Consider the following 20,155-nt stretch of genomic DNA (forward strand, 5'->3'; position numbering starts at 1 on the left):
AACAGTTAGTACACATGTTGCCCTATGACAATAGTTAACAACCTCACAACACATCAACACTATCCTTACTCAACCTTGGGTTCCCTATCACCAGCTTTCTTGCCCCCTTCTGCCTTCTGGCCCTTGTCCCTGGACTGCTGTGCATTTCATTTTTTAACGTTGCCTGTTCACACTAAAGAAAATGAAAACTGCTCATTACTCAATAGAATTATTAGGTGTTGGTCTAGAGGTAAGAACCTAAGAAACAGATACATAATGATTCATTTTTAAAAAAAGCATTTACACAGGTACACATAAAACAAAACAAAAAACAGTTGTTGTCAAGTGGACTCTGACTCATGGAGACCCCACGTGTGTCAGAGTAGAACCGTGCTCCACAGGGTTTTCAATGTCTGATTTTTCAGAAAGAGATCCCCAGGCCTTTCTTCCAAGGTACTTCTGGGTGGACTCGAACCTCCAACCTTTCGGTTTGCAGTCAAGTAGGTTAACCGCTTGTACCACCCAGGGATGCCATATATAAAAGAAAAGAAATACTAATAAAGAATTGTAGGATGCTCAACAATAACCTAGAAAATGGAATAAAAATAAATACCTACCTTATGTACAAGTCTCCTATTTATACACCATGAAGAATTACTTAGGGAGTCACAGTAATAATAGAGACAAATATTTTAATCTACAGATATCAAAGCATAATGAAACATTTAATTATTTTCTTCACACATAACAACGTTGGGAGAAGGTCGTTGTGTGTTGTTCAGTCAATTCTGGACCATAGCGACCCTAAGGAGCCTTGGTGGTGCAATGGTTAATCACTCAGCTGCTAACTGAAAGGTCACCTGTGAGAGCTCACCACCAGCTCTGTAGAGAAAATGTGGGGATCTGCTCCTGTAAAGATTACAGCGTAGGAAATGCTATGCGGCAGTTCTGCTCTGTCCTACAGGGTTGCTATGAGTCACTATGAGTGTTGGGGTTAGGGGAAAAATACTTCACAAGACTCGTCTAGTATAAAACTTTGGGCCTTGTCTCAGTGGTCCCAGGTAGGTGGGTTAAACATTCAAATCCATCAGCAACTCCTTGGAAACCCTATGAGGCCATTCTACTCTGTCCTATAGGGTCACTATGAGTCAGAACTGACTTGACGACAAAGTGTTTGTGTTTTTTTTAACAGAAACTCTGGAGATCAGAGCGTCTTTCATTCCTTTTACAAAAGTTACTGATAGAAAATCCGAATAGATCTGGACCTGTCTTCCCAGACATTCATCACATCTCCATTTTTAATTTCCCAAAAGGAGTTTTAAGTTCTTATCTTGGCCTGTGTGCCTCTCCTCTGGGTAGAAAAGGAAGTCAACATATTAAAGTTTGGAGGAAAATAAAAATAAACATGACAAGTATCTAAACAACTCAAGCCAGGTGTTTTCTGAATGATACATAAGATTTGCTTATTTTCTACTGTGATTGAGGAGCCACATTCTTGTGAGGAAAAAAAGCTGAATGGCCAAACCACCGAGGACAGAATTGTTGGTAATCCTGATGAAAACGTGCTACAAAGAGAATGCAGGTCCCAAATCACCACGTTGACCATTGTTGTTGTTAGGTGCTGTTGAGTTGGTTCCAACTCATAGCGACCCTATAGGACAGAGTAGAGCTACCCCATAGTTTCCAAGGAGCGGCCGGTGGATTTGAACTGCTGACCTTTTGGTGAGCAGCCGAGCTGTTAACCACTGTACCACCAGGACTCCGCAATGATCATAGGAGCCTGGGAAGAAGGAAACCACAAGGGGCTTTGCAGCAACAGAAATCCTAAGAGGAAACAACTGGCAACTTTAATATGTGAAAAGTTTAATTTCTTATAAGGAGACAACAACAAAGTCAGAAAAAAAATGGTGAACAACAGACAGGAAAACATTTTTACAAAAATTACAGGGGAAGGGCTAATAGCCATACTTAAAGACACATGGGAAAAGAATCAAAATAGGCACTTTTTATAGGAGGAAATGGAAGTCCACAAGAAATGTTTTCCCCAAAGATGTACAAATTAGAGTAAATTTGAGTTCACTAATCCTAATGCAGCAAAAAAATTTCTGAATGAAAAACCGAAAAATTGGTGAAATGGGTACAGTTATGCACTGGTTGCTGGTACTATAAATTAGTATAATCATTTTGGAAACCAACATGATTATGTGATGGCATTGTGCTAGGCCACATAAGAAAAATATCTTATAATTTTAGTATCTGGAAAAAAAGACCACGAATGTTCAGAAAGATTAAACAATGTTCTCAGAGTTTCAGAGTTACACCAAGATTCAAAGATTCGAAGCCAGCCCACCAAACTCAAAGTCTAGAAACGTATTATCCACCCAACTCTATTGCTTTCTAAGGACACAAATGGAAAACAGAAGTCTTCAATTTAATCTCCAATAACGTCAATATAGGGTCACCGTGAGTCTGAATTGATTCCATGACAATGAATTTAACGTCTATATTGGGCATTTGTCCCAAGAAAAATCTCAAAAGCAGAAAAAAAACTACTTTATTTATAAAATATTTACTATATTTATAAAATATTCACTGCAGTGCTATCTTAAAAAGAGAAAGAAAAAAAATTTTATCCTGCAACTGGGTAAGTTAAACATAGTAAATAAACCTGTTAGAATACTGCATTCTTTTTAAAGCAAATAATAATATAGAATAATATATAGAAACAGGAGTCCCTGAGTGGCACAAATGGTTAAGCCCTTGACTAACAGCTGAAAGGTCAGCGGTTCGAACCCACTCTGAGGTGCCCTGGAAGACTGGCCTGGCCATCTGCTTCTAAAAAGTCACAGTCTCAAAAACCCTATGGGGTAGTTCTACTCTGCACACATGGGGTCGCCATGAGTCAGAAATGACTTGATGGCAACTAACAACAACAACAACATATAGAAAATCATTTTTACGATAAAAAAATCCATTGCCGTCAAGTCGATTCCAACTCATAGCGACCCTATAGGACAGAACAGAACTACCCCATAGGGTTTCCAAGGAGCAGCTGGTAGATTCGAACTGCTGACCTTTTTGCTGGCAGACAAGCTCTTAACCACTGCGCCACCAGGGCTCTGTATTTATGATAAACTTATGTAAAAAATATAAAATTATATTTTTGTAACTATAATTATTTTTTATAAATTAGAATGCATATGAAAGTTGAAAAGAAAATTTGAAAAACTGGTAATACTGTTAGTGGTGGTAAGCTTATGCACACTATGTTCTGTCATGTTTTTAATGCTCCTGGCAATATTTTTACAATGAAAAATGGAACCATCCAGGGTGAACGGATAAATTGCTGTACATTCAATGACATACTACTCACAATAAAAAGGGAGTGGAGATGATACATGCAACATGGATGACAGAAAGAAGCTGGACACAGAAGAGGTCATACTGTATGATTCTACGTACATGAAACTTCAGAAAAGACAGATCTATACTATAGTGACCAAACCAAACCCACTGTCGTTGAGTCGATTCTGACTCACAGCGACCCTGCAGGACAGAGTAGAGCTGTCCCAAAGGCTTTCCAAGGCTGTGACCTGATGGAAGCAGACTGTCACATCCTCCTCCCACAGAGCTACTGGTGGGTTCCAACCGCCAGCCTTACGGTTAGCAGCCAAGCGCTTAACCACTGCGCCACCAGGGCTCCTTTATACTACAGTGACTACAATACTTATCAGTGGTCTCCTAGGGCCACACACTGGGTGGGGTGGCCAGAATGGTCTAGGAAGGGGCACAAAAGAACTTTTAGGGTGTGGAGACGTCCTGTATCTTGATTATGTTTGTAGTTACACGGGTGCATAAATTCAAAACGCATAGAAATCCACACTTTAAACGGGAATATTTTATTATATGTACATTATGTCTAAATAAAGTTGATTATAAACAATTAAAAGACCATGAATCATTTAATCAAAGGTGTGGAAAGACTATCATTTCATAGGTACACAAAGAAATTGATGGAAAGACTAAGAAACAATATTAGTCAACAGTTTTTCAATGAAAAAGAAATGCCTACAAAGAAAATAATTATTCAAATTAAAAAATATTTATCAGTGACTTATTCTAAATGCTAAAAACAAAGAAATATGGTTAGAAAATGCAGAATAATTTCTTACTCTCTAGATTTTTAAAACGGTGTTAAAGACCAAATTAAACATCAGCAAAATAATTAAGTAACTACACCCTATGCACAGGAAGTAATTATATTGCAGAGCCTGATGTTTCTCCTTCCTATAATTAAAGTTTTCCTCATATATTACAAGACATATTCAAAACTAATTTATAACATTTTTCTAACCTCAAAATGATTACAGAAATGAAACTCTTCACTGTCATCTACCTGGTCTTTGTAAAATACTAAAATGAAAAAAGATGTTTAAAAGGAAGTTTACAGTAGCAGAAAAATTTAAATATCAAATGAAAAGATCAACGTCCCACAAAAAAATTCTAGGTATAGTTCCTTAAAATACATAAAAGATATATGGAGAAGATATGAAAGTACACAAATAAATGTGCTTACTATATTAATAAATTTATGACTTCTTTATTTTCAAGTTTAATGCCAAGTGAATTAGTTAACTAGCTGGGAGTACGATGATCAGTGGTAACTGCATTAATTATACCAAGGGAGTAATTTAATAACTGCAACTAATTATCACCACCACTGTGGGTGTGTGTGCTAAAACAGCCAGGCCCTCCACTCATTGTGTCTTTGTGTTCCTACTTACTGTCTTTTTACTAAGCAATTGTCACCCCTCTGGCGAGAGTACCCACTTCGAGGCTTATTATAATTATTTCACTTTCTCAGTAATATGACTTCAGACTGAAAACACTGGGAAAGTCTCAGTCTAGCTCACAAACACTAAACAGCAATTTAGTTATAAAACTGGCACCAAGTTGTACACGTTTCCAATAGAAGTATTAAACCCATATAAAATAGGTGTTTGAGAATGTGTGTATGGTTGGTGACAAACATGGGATATAGTCTCAATTGTCAAAAAGCAAAGGAAGTTAAGCTAAGCTCGTCACACTAGAAACAAATAAAAACCAAACCCGTTGCCATGGAGTCGATTCCGTCTCATAGCAACTCTATAGGACACAGTAGAACTGCACGATAGGGTTTCTAAGGAGCACCTGGCGGATTCGAACTGCTGACCTTTTGGTTAGTAGCCCAACTCTTAACCACTACACCACCAGGTAGAGGTGCAAATTTAAGGTATTCTACTGCCCAGGAGCGCAGGTGGGGGCAGCGGTGGCTCAGTGGTAGCATTTTTGTCTTCCATGCGGGAGACCCAGGTTTGATTTCAGTCAATCCACCCCATGCAGAGCCACCACCTGTCTGCCAGTGGAGGTTAGTATGCTGCTATGATGCTGAACAGGTGTCAGGGGAGCTTCCAGACTAAGATGGACTAGGAAGAAAGACCTGGCTATCTATTTCTAACAATCAGCCAGTGAAAGCCCTATGAACCATGACCATTCGATCTCATTGTGCATGGGGTCTCCATCAGTCAGGGGCCAACTTGACAGCAGCTAACAACAACTGCCAAAAGGTACGTGGTATACATCCAGTCAGGGTCTCAGACAGTCAGGTGTGGGGCAGGGAGGTGGTATACATCCAGTCAGGGTCTCAGACAGTCAGGTGTGGGGCAGGGAGGTGGTATACATCCAGTCAGGGTCTCAGACAGTCAGGCGTGGGGCAGGGAGGTGGTACCTCCAATCAGGGTCTCAGACAGTCAGGTGTGGGGCAGGGAGGTGCAGCTGGACAAGGGAAAGGGACCTCTGATGAATCTTGAACATCTCGTGTGGCTGAAATGGAGGAAGGGGAGGCTATTCTGGGCACAGGAAATCACAAACGGTAAGTAATCTGATATATTTATATTACATATGTAATGCGATGTAATGTTAGGTTATATTATATTACGTACTGTTATAATAATATAAAATATGCTTATCCTCCTGAAATGGACGAAGGGGAGGCTATTCTGAGCACAGGAAATTACAAACAATAAGTAATTTGATATATTTATATTACATATATAACATTAGGTTATGTTATATTATGTACTGTTATAATAATATAAAATATGCTTATCCTCCAGGTTTTCAACTAAAAATGACTGATGTTTCCAAGTTTGGCAAAACTAAAGTACAAGGCAAGTCCTTTAAATCTCAATAAAATCTGACTCATGATGAATGAATTGGCTCATACATACACATAGGCATGTCATTAAAAACCCACGGGTATACGTGGGGGGCCTTCAGCCACAGCCAATGTCCAGGTGCCACAGGCAGCCTGAGGGTGTGCAGAAAAGAGCCTAGGTTAAGCTCACGGCCACTGCACACATCTGAGAAAGGCCATTCTCTAAAGAGTTTATAGCTACTAACATGTTAGAAGTTCACATAAACGGGTAGTAGGAGCCACCAGTCACTTTGGGTGCAGTGATTTTGCACAAGGGAGCTAAAAAACTAATTGCAAGGAACCTTACACTGTAAATGGGCATTTTGCTGAAAACATTCCACGTGGTTTTCTAGTATACTCTGCAGCTGTTAGAATGTTCCAAAAAGGTTATGTGTACCGTGCGATCCTGGGGTTGTAAAAAAGGGCATTTATAAACATGCATAGACTGGAAGACTTGCCACCAAGGGGCCACAGGCACTGTCCTTGTTGCTTCCCTCTATTTTATAATTAAAAACTAATAAATTGTTTGTAAACCAACAAACAGAAAACCCATGTGCAAACCCAGGAACATCCATGTAGTCAGAAGTGGGTTCAAGCTCCTAGGACTGTAAGCTCAGCCCCAGTCCACAGCCAGGCATACTGTAAACACTCAATATTTGTGGAGTAAGAGAATGAATAGACTGTCACTCATCGAAGACTCCTGTTACCTGGCATACCTTTCATCAGCCACCAGCCAGGTGGGTCAAATGCAGACAACAAAATAAATCAGTCATTACTATTGATTCAAAATAGCTTTTCATCCTGACCAAACTATTTATAGTGCAACTTGGAGGGATGTATTTAAAAATGACTATGGAATTGAGCATAGTTTACTGCCTCTAGAGGAGTACTGGTGGTGCAGCAGTTAAGCACTCAGCTGCTAACCGAAAGGTCGGTGATTGGAACCCACCAGCCACTCCATGGGAGAAAGATGAGGCAGTCTGCTTCTGTAAAGATTCACAGCCTTGGAAATCCTGTGGGGCAGTTCTACTCTATCCCATACGGTTGCCATGAGTCAGAATCGACCTGATGGCAACAAGGTTTACTGCCTCTGACCCTGGAAAAAACAGGCCTCCCCTAAAACTGCCCAAAATCTCTCATAGGCAGTTATTTGTATTAATGTTAGTTTCTGCCAATTATGAATTTAAAATGCCCATAAAAGACCTACTGATGAGCAAATTCTCAATGAGATTAGCAGAATTTTTAAAATGTTCCAGTGACAGAGTACATTGTTAAGAGCTGAGAAAAAAACGATTTTTTTTTCTAGTAGCTAAAAAGGTATACCAGAAGTGACATTTTCATACATAATTCACAGAAATCATTTCTCTCCATTAACAGTTTAACACTTTCTGAGAAGAAATTACCCTGGAGCTCCAAAAGAATGTGGTCCCTTCCCTTCCTTCCGATTCCACAACTTCTGAGAAATGGAGCATCATAGCATTAAAGTATGAAGACATAAATTTAAACGGTGTTTGATTTTGGAAGGAAATGCTGAGACAAATGGAATGAACAGTATAATCTGTTCCAGTTGGTTTCATTTCCCCAGGAGAATGCAGGGGTTATGTCTGACTGTTCACTGCTGTCTCCAAAGGCCTAGAACGGTGCCGGGTACTCAAACATCTGTGAATGTATGAAACCAACTCGAGTCAGAAGAGATCAGAATGAGGATCTCTGGGTCCTGGACAGAGCTGGAGAAAAATGTAGAACAAAATTCTAACTCACGAAAAAAGACCAGACTTACTGGCCTGACAGAAATTGGAGAAATTCTGAGAGTATGGCCCCCAGATACCCTTTAAGCTCAGTAATGAAGTCACTCCTGAGGTTCATCATTCAGCCAAAGATTAGACAGCCCCATAAAACAAAATGAGACTAAAGGGGCACACCAGTCCAGAGACAAGGACTGGAAGGGAGGAGGGGACAGGAAAGCTGGTAATACGGAACCCAAGGCTGAGAAGAGACAGCATTGACATGTCATGGGGTTGTTAACCACTGTCATAAAACAGTATGTGTACTGTTTAATGAGAAAAATTTGTTCTGTAAACCTTTATCTAAAGTACAATTAAAAAAAAAAAAAGAATGAGGATCTCTGTGTTACCGCTGGCTGCAGAGGGCTGAATGAGGCAGTAAGATGGGTTGGCTGGTATTGATAATGATACCTTTATAATGGTTATATTCCTATGCCATATGAGTATGATCATAAAGTCCACATGGTCATTGTAAAAAAATTATAGTGTAGAGAGAATGATAAAGAATAAAACAAAATCCTCCTATAATTCTGTCATACAAGATAACATTTCTGGTATTTTTTTTCTTCCAATCTTTTGTCTGCACGCACACATAAAACAAAACTGGAGGCTTACATAGTACTATCCTGCCTTAAGGAGGCCTGGTAGTGCAATGGTTAAGTGCCCTGCTGCCAACCAAAAGGTGGATGGTTGGAACACATTCAGCAGCTCTGAAGCAGAAAAGGCCCAGCAATCTGCGTCAGTAGAAATTATAGCCAAGAAAATCCTATGGGGACAGTTCTACTCTGTAATATAGGGTCTCTATGAGTCGGAATTAACTCGAGGGCACACAACAACATCCTGCCTTTCTCAATTTTTTCCATATTATTAAATACACTTCAGCATGTTTTTTGCTTGCTGCCAATAGATCTTATTTTACAGATATAACATAAGTTATTTAAGCTATTTCTCAGTTCATGATCCTGACTGGTTTGGGGAGAAACAATCTTAGTTTTTACAGTAAAGAATATTTTTCTTCCTTCTTTCTGAAAACTTGCATGTTATTTTTGTTTCTGTCTTACTGCATTGCTTAGAACTTCCAGAAACCAAAAACCAAACCCGCTGCCATCGAGTCTATTCCAACTCACAGCAACCCTAGAGGACAGAGTAGAACTGCCCCATAGGGTTTCCAAGGAGCAGCTGGTAGATTCGAACTGCCGACCCTTCAGTTAGCAGCCGTAGCTCTTAACCACTGCGCCACCAGAGTAAGATTAAATAATAACAGCAAAAATATCACGTTCCTGATTTTAATAAACAACAGCTAGGTTTTAATCAAAATTTCTGGTGGGCCAATATCAAAACAAATACGTAATTGCAAAATAAATATTTAAGGATCTACAAATAGTATATAAGTTTGTACACATTTATTATAACAATTTCACATATAAATTTTTCCTTTTTACTAGATGATATATTCTTTAGTAATAAGACCAAATTTCAAATGCCAAAATATATTATTCCCCCCATCCCTGCCACCTGAAAAAAGCAACTAGCCTTCACTGAAAATAGGTCAAACTTCAAAAGGTTACTTGTAGCTAGTAAGTTTCGAATTGGAGAGAAAAGAGTAACCCCAGCAGAGTAATTTCTTCCATCGCTTCCAAGAAAAGGAATCCTTGCTGCCATGCGCACCCTAGTGGTCAGTGAGCTAACTGGTGGATTAGTCAAGTGGAACTAGGACTGGCTCATTAAGGAGTGCCACCATGAGCAAAGTCCTTTTCTCAAAAAGCACTGTTCTTTAGCTTTAAGCAAGTAACAAGACAAATCCTGAGACTAGTCTTTTTTCCAACTCATCACAGATGAGTTTCCATATTTATTCTACCACATGATCTTTTCAGCAAAGACAATAATAAATTGTGAAGGGAGAAAGTCTGAGTAGTGAGGGAACTCTTTTTTCCCCACTGACACTGAGCCGATTTTGACTCATAGCGATCCTGGAGCACACAGGAGAACAGCCACACAGGGCTGCGAAGGCTGTCAATCTTTATGGAAGCAGACTGCCACATCCTTCTCCCTCAGACTGGCTAGTGGTTTTGAACCACTGACCTTTCAGTTAGTAGCTGAGTGCTTAACCACTGCACCACCAGGGCTCCTTGAGAGAAGTCTAGACCATAACCAAATTGGGGAGGATAAGAGGGAGGGGAAAAGGAAGAGGGGTTACTGCACTGACTTTTGCTTTAAAAAAAAACAAAACAAAAACCCATTGCTGTCGAGTCGATTCCGACTCATAGCGATGGAAACATTGCGCTGATTAAGGGTAGAATAGCACAGCCAATTACTGTAACTGCTGCAAGTTTTACACCTCTAAAAAATTGAACTGGCAAAAGTTGCGTGATAGATACATTTACAACAACAACAAAAAAGAGCAGCTGCTGAGGTTGCTATGTACAAGCAAACACCTCACCGGATTTGGTTTCTTGGTTTGGAGGTTTAGGGTCATAGGTTCACGGGACATCTCCGTTAATTGGCCTAATACTGTGTTTAGTGCTTCTGTTCTATCTCCTAGCTCATTGTGTAGTGCCTGGGGTGGTAAAAGCTCACAAGTAGCCATCCAAGGCACAACAATTGGCCCCTAATTGCCTGGAGCAACAGAGGAAGAAGGAGAGTCACCAACAGGAGTAAGAAATGGAAATGTGTGGCTAATTGCCTCCATGAACAACTGCCTCCTTTGCCATGAGACCAGAGCTGGATGGTGGCCAGCTACCAGTACTGATTCTATAGAAGAATCTTGATCAAAAGAGAGAAAATGCAGGACAGAATTTCAATTTCTCATGGAATCCAGATATTCGGGAACCATGGAGGCTGGATGAACCCCTGAAACTATTGCCCTGAGATAATCTTTAAACCTGAAACCAAACTTATCCCTTGAAGTCTTCTTAAAACCAAACAAAAGTTTGGCTTAACTAGCCAATGTCTGCCTTGAACACTGTGTTGTTTCAAGATCTATCTATATGGGATCAAACTGACAACAGTAACTGGAAAGATTAATTAGGAAACTTAGGGGGCAGTGAGTTTATGTTAACGGGGGAGGAAAAACTCAGAAAAGGAGGATGAGAATGGTCAACAAATGTCACTGAATCGCACCTGTAGAAACCATTGGTGTATGTTCTGCTGTGTCTATTCTCAACAACCACAACAAAAAATAAATTATAAAACAAACTGGAAGGATAATTTAAAATTCTTAGAAACCACTTCATAAGATGCAATTTGCAGGGCTTAATCGCATACTTCCTGGAGGACACACCAAAAGGTGCTGTTGGCAGGGGACCTTTTATTAACAGCTTGAAGAAATGACAGATAGTGAGAGAACCCCTCTGCTTTATAAAGGGCAGATTGCCATCTTTTAAAAGGGAGGTCGAGGGGAAGACAAACATGAAATTATAGCCTACTCTGTTTTTCATTTCATCTTCAACATGTGGCTACCTACATCATACACATGGAAATGATGTGCAATTTATGTCCATTAAAAAGCACTTTGATGTTATTCCATAAGACATTGTTATGAACGATCTGGAAGAGCAGAAGGGAATACCAAACGGAGAGCTGTTCTCGGCAACACGCTAGAAAGAAAACTCCAGGGTGTGCAGCAAAGAGGTAGTACTTGCCTCATAGTTAACAGTCTGGGTTTTGGAGTTAGACTGCAATGTGGATACCAGCACTACCAGGTAAGTGTAAAGTCAGGCTGGTCAGCAAACTCTCTAAAAGTCTGACGATGGGGAAAACCATAGCTCAGGGTTGTTATGAGCAACAGAGAGGTATTCCATGTAAAGTTCAGATAGTAAGTGCTTAATACATGTTATCTGCCTTTATGATGGTGAGGATGATGATGACTCAATTCTATATCTACTGTATCCAATTCTTCTAGTCATGACTACGGCAAAGGAATTGAGTTCACGGTGATGAAATCTGCTGGTCAGACTCAATCAGCTGGGCTATTTATAATGCTAGATGACCAGGTTTCTTAAAGGGGGTCACCTTGTAACAAAGTCCTTGTTTTATTCAACAACTGAGAAAGATCATGCCATCTCCACGCTGCAAATCTTAAGATGGCTATTTTTTAATCATGTGATTAGAATTTCTTATCAGAATTAGGCTATGAAAGCTGGATGAGATCCTAATGGCCACCTGGTCCAATGGCTGATGAATTTGTTTTTAGCCATGAAATCCTCTTTTAAAAGTAATCGTAATCGTAAGCTCAGAATAATGGAGGATCTGCTTGCTCCAGTGTGAAGCCTAGGATTGTTTTATTTATTTTGGAAGGGGAAGGTAACACTCTTAAGATGCTGTTCCAAGTAAACCACCTATCTCTCTTGAGTGACACAGACACCAAAATGTCTCTGTAACAAAGAAGATTCCTTGAATTCCATTCCAGCCTGACGGTTCTTTACGAAGAACAAGAAGGAACTACCTGTTCCCACACACTGGTGCAAATGTAATTACTTCTGTTTTTATTTTGACAATTTTTTTTGAAACACAAAGTGAAATCTGCCACTCCCAAGAGGAGGAAGATAAGAAAGTAACTTACAATAACTTCCTTAAAGGATTCGTGGTCATTGATTGTCTTGTCTTCTGTACATCCAGACTGATTCAAGTAGTGGTAGTTTTCTGGCATAGATAAATAAAACTCTTCTATAAAACAGAAAAAAAAGGGTAACATTGACACTCAGCAGCCCAAGGTAAGACAAAATCCAAAGAGTTTTCACTTGGTGATTTGAAAAAAGAAAGAGTACATAAATCATTCTATACCCCTTACTGTCCTTAATTAAGATAAAAGCATTCCCTTTTAATCATAATCTGAAGAAAACATAAAGAATTTAAAATCAAACTAAATGGGATGGTGGAAAATAACCACTGAAAAAAAAGTAATTCTTGTGAATACAGTTTTATTGTCTTCTTCTACAAATCAAATGTTTAGAAATTAGCTTTACTTCTGCATGGCTTAAAGTTAACACCAGTTGCCATTCATTTTATATGCTTCATAAATACCTTTTAAATCAGAAATGTACCAAGAACTCCAAAAGCAAACAAACAAAACATTCAAGATTTCTCTATTGGTGATTCTCTGTCTAATGACTTGATTCTAAAATGGACTGTATTTTAGTACTCTCATAAGACACATCTCACTTCAACTGATGGAGTATCACGTCCAAAAGACAGTCTTCTCCTAATCAGTGTTTTTGCTAAACGGTCAACGAGTTCCTCACATGTGTTTCTCCGCTGTTAGCCCACTCACCTCTTTCTTCATCTCCTAGCCCTGCCAGCAGTGCATAGAATATGTGATAATTCCTTTCCCCAGGATTCTGCCTTACTACTCGGTTCTGTGAAGATAAATCACATTTACACTCAGAGACGTTTCCTCGGCTTAATTAGCACAAACCAATAATTTCTAAAAACTGATGACAGGGAAGAAAATGTAAATTAAATCATGTTTACTTACTTTTTCTAATAAATCTTCAGGTGAAAAGCAATGGCAAGTCAAGGAACAAAACAAGGACACGACACGCTCAATTTGTCTGCAATTTTCTATTTTTGCACATCCAAATCATTACAGCTCCCTGTACCTCTTGACACTGAGACTTCAGGTGCCAAAAGACAAGCTAACTAAACACAGGCTATTTCATCTAAATCCAGTTCCAAACATGACACATGCTGGAACCCTATCAGGGGCCAAATGGTTTAACAGAATGGACTTCGAACCATACATGTTGTGTGATCTGATGTTCGGCAATGAATCCAATTTTTTGGATTATGGACATGATATTAGAGATTTCCAAAAGGAAATTTGTTCTTTAGGTCATGGAATAATTCACAGGGCAGGCACACTAATATCAGAGCAATCACTACATAGAACCAGAGAAAAAAATGTTTTGTGTTCTTTTTCTGTCTTATTTTTATGATTAGCAAGAGCACATATGGAGCCAAAGGCCATCGACAAAAACCAAACCAAACAGGATACAATCTACAATTCTCCCGCCCTGAATATTTCCCTTCTGGCAGATGTTCAGCTGAATAAATTTCCCAAAGCGACTGGAGTTGCTATTGTACACCGTCTTGGCATTGCCGAAAGCTTCCATGATGGGGCTGTGGGAGAGCAGAAAAGAGCAAAGAGTATTAATTAGCGTAGACAGAAAAACAGCAAGCGCTTCTCACAAACGGCAAGATAGGCCATTGCAAGAGAACTCTGAAACCACTAAGACCTATGGGAACTGTGTATTTTCAGATGTGACAGATTTTCAAAATACTTGCTGAAATGGGTTTTTAATGCATATCCATTTTGAATGAGTGAGGATCTTACGGCACGTTGTCCTGCCAAGTTGTCCTGCCAAAGAATGCTAAGCAGCATTAAGGAGACCACAATGGCTCACCCTGGTGCAAATTAGCTTGGGTTTATACATCCAAGCCAGGAATTGCACAGAAAACACCCCTACTCGCTTATACTCTAAAAAGTGAAAAAGTTCTAGAAATTTCACCAATTCATTGTACGCCTTTGGGGCAAGCCATTTAACTTCTTTGGGTCTTCTCCAATTGTAAAATGGGGTAAGACTAGATTAGAACTTGGCAAAATTTTTTTATAAAGGACCAGACAGCAAATAGTTCCGGCTTTGTGGCCTTTGTTGCAACTACTCAACTCTGCCACTGTAGCTTGAAAGCAGCCATAAACAACATGTGAACAAACTAGCATGGCTGTGTTCCAATAAAGTTTTATCTAAAAAAATAGGCTGCAGGATTTGGGTAGCAGGCCTTAGTTTGCAGAACCCTGGACTAACCTCTAAATAATAGGATCTCTCAAGTTCCTATCAGTTCTAAAATCTTATAAGGCACAAATCAGATATCAGGCAATCACATATTTGAAATAAAACTTCAGATGATACCTCACCACACAGCCCTCTCTCAAAGTTCTGAGGCTCACTGCCATAGAACGTATCATTGGTCTTCCGCCAATGAGAGGCTATAAAAATGTCATTATCAGTTTCCCTTCTGCTGCTCTGAGCCTCCAAACAGCTGAAGAAGGGGGCCTTGTTCATCTCCTTGTTAAGCCCTCTTGTACAAGTGGTTAGCAGGTGAAATTTCTCCCGATCAGAAAGCCTCCACAGAGCTCATCAACTTCATTCTTTTCCAGAAACTTCAATACTCTTCCCTTATCTAATCCAGGCCCTTTACAACCTCGTGAAGCTGGGGTTGAGGGCTCTCAGGTAAGAAGGAGGTTACAGACTATTCCTTGGCATCACTTGATCTTCAGCTCAAGCCTGGCCCAAGGACAGAGGCTCCGGAGCATCTTCAACCAGAGGGCATGTGGCTGAGGTTATCAGAAATTGCTATGTGCATCTCGGGACATTTTATTGTAAACGAGGAGTCAAGAAAAAAAGAAAAGAGACTGACTAATCTGAACTCCTCCTTAAATACGCCAGATCATGGAGAAAGTGAATTATATTGGTTAGAAATTAAAAAAAAAAAGATAAATACCTGCTTTCAAGAATAGCTTGTTCAACACACGATGTCTTCTCCTTTAAGGACAATTCCAAAGACTGCTGACTGATGACTGATAAAAACTTGAGGATCAACTTAGTGCTTTCGGTTTTACCGGCCCCACTTTCACCGCTGGAAAAGACAAAATGCGAATGTTTGTGCATCTAAGCAGAATTAAAAAAAAAAAAAAAAAAAAATCAGCTTAGTCAATACCACTCCAATTCCTCAAAGAAATCGAAATGTTTCAAAAGAGCTGAGAGAAAGGGCAGGATAAGTCTGTTCTATTGCTGGTCACTCTGTTTCCGGTATGATTCATGTCTCTGTCAGCATATGAGGTCAACAGAAAGACTTCCATTAACCCAAAGGGGGTAAGATGGAGGGTGCATTTCATGGAAGGTACGTTTGTTTTCCGTTCATGCATATAAACATAAACAGTGGCTGACTCAGCACAGGCACTCAGCAAATACTTGCTAAATGAATAAGCACATTAATCGTAACTTTCTGGGAAACTTAAAACAGGTAAATATGAAAAAAAAAAAACAAAACCTAAATATTACCTCTGGCCCAGTGGTTAAATGTTTGGCTGCTAACCAATAGATTGGCAGTTCAAATCTACCAGCCACTCCTTGGAAACCCTATGGCACAGTTCTACTCTGTCCTATAGGGTCACTATGAATCAGAATCGACTCGATGGCAACAGGTAGTAGCAGGTAGTGGTAAATATTACTGAAGGGACAAAGGAAGGAAACTGCAGGTACGTGACCCACACTAAATCATTTTGGTGTCACAATACAAGTACAAGGGAGACAGCAGCCAAGTGTCCAAGATGGAATTTAACTCTAAGTCTGTCTGGTTCCCAAAACCTCCAGAGCAGAGGAGAGCAACGATAGAGAAGTCAACAGGGTGTGAGTTACACCTTAAAGGACTGATAAGCATCAGTCGGGCAAAGAGGAAAGGAAGGATTCTGGGTAAAGGGACAGACTCTGCATAAGGGGACAATGAGTGAAAACACAGAGGCCAGATAAGCTGGAGAGGATGCGTATTGGAGCAAGAGACCAATGACTGGTTACATCAACTGGACCAATATTAGGCGAGATGGGGAAAGATGGGCTAAAGAATTGAGTTGGACGGCTCAGACACAAATGCAGTAGAGACTAAGCAAAGAGTGACCTCATCCAGGTCAGCTGTGAAGACCGGAGCTCCAGAGGTAATATCTTATATCAACTGAGGGGCCCTCAGGGAGAGATCAGCTATTGCTCTAACCTAGGTATATGGTGACCAGGTCCTGGACAAGTATAACCAGGAGATGGAAAGTACGGAGATGAGAGATACTTAGAAGGAGAAACTCCATCTACTTCATAAACAGTGAGACTTTAACTTGTATAAGGCACCAGGCTCAGTACTGTAGGGAGAACAGGGTGGGCAAAAAAAGAGGCAAGGAGCTTACAAGACAGGCAAGAAGAAAATCAAAGGGATAAGTAACAGTATGGCAACACAAACAATATCACAGATTTTGTTGTTGTTAATTGCCGTGAAGGCGATTCCAACTCATGGCAACCCCATGCGTGCAGAGTAGAACACTGCTCCACAGAGTTTTCAAGGCTGTGACCTTTCTGGAGCAGACTGTCAGGTCTGTCTTCCGAGGTGCCTCTGGGTAGGTCTGAACCACATTTAACCATTTTCTGACCCAGGGACTCCATTATCACAAGGTGTTGTTAGGTGCTAACGTGTCCTTTCTGACTCATAGCGACTGTGTACAACAGAATGAAACACTGCCCAGTCCTGTGCCATCCTCACAATCACTGCTCTGTTTGAGCCCATTGTTGCAGCCACTGTGTCAGTCCATCTCGTTGAGGGTCTTCCTCTTTTTTGCTGACCCTCTACTTTACCAAGCATGATATCCTTCTCTGGGGACTGGTTCCTCCTGACAACATGTCCAAACTATGTGAGACAAAGTTTCACCATCCTCACTTCTAAGGAACATTCTGGCTGTACTTCTTCCAAGACAGATTTTTCATTCTTCTGAATGTCCATGGGATATTCAACATTCTTCACCAGCACCATAATTCAAAAGCATCAATTCTTCAGTCTTCCTTACGCACTGTCCAGGTTTCACATACACACAAGGCAAATGAAAATACCATGGCTTGGGTCAGGTGCAACTTAGTCCTCAAAGTAACATCTTTGCTTTTTTAACACGTTAAAGAGGTGTTCTGAAATTGGGCAAATCTGCTGCAAAACATCATAAGGTAGTACATTAATAATTGCTAAATGGGAGAGAGAAAGAGATGAGCAACACATGAGTTCAAGGCAGAGCCTTCGCGGAGAGCAAGGAGATCTCAGAAGTTATCATGAAAGAGGAATTCAGCCAAAAATGTGGTGAGTGATTAGGCACACGGCATAAAAGAGAGGAAATGACTCAGGGATGACACCCTCCGTGCCAGAATGGGTGCCATAGCCCCAAGGGGAATCACAGCAATTCCATCCCCTTTGCCAGCGATAGGGTTGGGCATGTGCAGGTGTTACAACGGCAGCCAAAGAGAGGTAATATCAAGTGTGCTGAGTGCTTCTGGGGAGTAAACACACGCATGCACGAGAGAGAACAGGCGGAAATGATCCTCTTGCTGCAGACAACAAACTGTCTTGAGATCGTAAACTAAAACCCAAGGCAATCAGAGAAGAGTCTAGCAGGAGTGTCTGAATCCACAGCCCTGAAACTGCCCTGCCTTGTGTTATCTGAAATAATAAGGGCACTGTGGTTAGGCCAGCTTTGGATGGCGTTTCGATGATCAGCATGCACAATCTCCCTAACACCAGGGTTTGCATTCATCCTGGCGCAACTGGTACCTGCCCAGCCCAGTGCCTGGAACACAAGGGCATTCAGCGACAATGCGCTCGACGAATCCCACGAAACCAAGGGAGAAAGCATTTCAGAGGAGAGTTAAATAATTCTCCGTATTTGTTTTAAATACACATCTACCTAGCAATTGATGATTAAATCATTCAAAAAAAAAAAAGACTAAAAATAACAACCAAAGGGACAAGTTAACACGTATGAGGCAGAAACAATGTTATGTGTTGCTCAAACCACTCCTTTATCCTCCGGCACCCCCAGCACACAGAAGATTACGTTTCAGCCGCGCTCACAATCAATGAGCAACAACTTGACTGAGTCTGGCAGACAGATCTACGCCGTTTCCGTGCCTGGCGGCCAAAACTCCTTCCTGTGGTCCTCAGGGCTATCCATCTTCCACATCTGCCATCCAGGTCCAGGGGATCCAGTGAGGACTCAGAGTCCCTTGCGGAGGCACATCCTCCGAAACAAAGAAGCCTGTATGGAAGTGATGAAGTTCCTCGCCCACTCACAGTGCCCTACGACAGGAGCCGGGAGCCATGCCTGTGTGATGCCACTGACCCATGGGGCTGTTTGTCACAGAAATTAGCCTACTGACTAACAGAACACAGCCATAATACAACCAGGCATGGGGGGATGGGGGCACCGCATTCTGACTGTAATTATTGTTGTCGTGGGGTGCCATCGAGTCAATTCCGACTCATAGTGACCCTATAGCACAGAGTAAAACAGCCCTATAGGGTTTCATAGGCTATATTCTTTACAGAAGCAGATCACAAGGTCTTTTCTTCCACAGAGCCACTGGTGGGCTCGAACCACCGACCTTTCGGGTTAGCAGCTGAGTGCTTAACCCCTGAGCCACTAGGGCTCCTTGTAACTGTAATTAATGCCACTGAATTGCACACTTAAACATAGCTGCTGTTGTTAGTTGCCCTCAAGCTGATTCTGACTCATGGCGACCCCACACACGCGCGTGCGCGCGCGCGCGCACACACACACACATTTTGCCATTTTAAAAATGACAATATATAGACATATAAAAACTAAAACCAGAAAACCAAACCTGTTGCCATCGAGTCGATTCCAACTCATAACAACCCTACAGGACAGAGGAGAACTGCCCCATAGGGTTTCCAAGGAGCAGCGGGTGGATTCGAATCGCCAACCTTTTGGTTAGCAGCCTAAGCTCTTAATCACTTCACCACCAGGGCCCCACATATACATATATAAGTGTGTATGTGTGTGTGTGTGTGTGTGTGTGTGTGTGTGTGTGTGTATAAGTGTGTATATGTATGTGTATATGTATGTGTGTGTGTGTGTGTGTGTGTGTGTGTGTATGCATATGGGGTCGTGTGTGTGTGTGTGTATGCATACGGGGTCACCATGAGTCAGAATCAACTTGAGAGCAACAAACAACAACCATTTTTAAGTGTGCAGTTCATACATATATACATATATGTGTGTATATGTATACGTGTGTGTGTGTATGTGTGTGTGTGTATAAAATCATGGAGAGGAGTTCCTGGTTGGTACAAATGGTTAACAAGCTCAGCTGCTAACTGAAAAGTGAAGGGTTCAAGTTCACCCAGAGGCATATTGGAAGAAAGGCCTGGAGATCTACTTCCAAAAAATTAGCCACTGAAAACCCTATGGAGCACAGTTCTGTTCTGACACGCGTGCAGTCACTATGAGTCAGAATCAATGCAAGGACAACTGTTTTTTTATTTCCTAATCATGATAAGACACCTGTTCAAACCCTACAGCGAAGACTTAGTCAAGGAGAAGAGACCCCAGGATTCT

General features: G+C 40.8%; 1 protein-coding gene across 1 annotated transcript in view; it reads right to left on the reverse strand.

Moving 5' to 3' along the window:
- The window catches only part of MYO10 (myosin X), a 300,329-nt gene that overhangs the window by 116,543 nt on the left and 163,631 nt on the right, over positions 1–20,155 (reverse strand). Inside the window, exons 5-11 of the mRNA XM_012557740.2 lie at positions 15,499–15,633; positions 13,991–14,115; positions 13,472–13,485; positions 13,268–13,352; positions 12,560–12,663; positions 1,731–1,759; positions 829–888 (exon numbers count right to left, since the gene is read on the reverse strand). Coding sequence (XP_012413194.1) covers positions 829–888; positions 1,731–1,759; positions 12,560–12,663; positions 13,268–13,352; positions 13,472–13,485; positions 13,991–14,115; positions 15,499–15,633 — 552 coding nt within the window. The remainder of the gene's footprint in view (positions 1–828; positions 889–1,730; positions 1,760–12,559; positions 12,664–13,267; positions 13,353–13,471; positions 13,486–13,990; positions 14,116–15,498; positions 15,634–20,155) is intronic.

The sequence above is a fragment of the Trichechus manatus genome, unplaced genomic scaffold (genome assembly GCF_000243295.1).
Source record: "Trichechus manatus latirostris isolate Lorelei unplaced genomic scaffold, TriManLat1.0 scaffold00116, whole genome shotgun sequence".
Taxonomy (NCBI): Eukaryota; Metazoa; Chordata; class Mammalia; order Sirenia; family Trichechidae; genus Trichechus; species Trichechus manatus.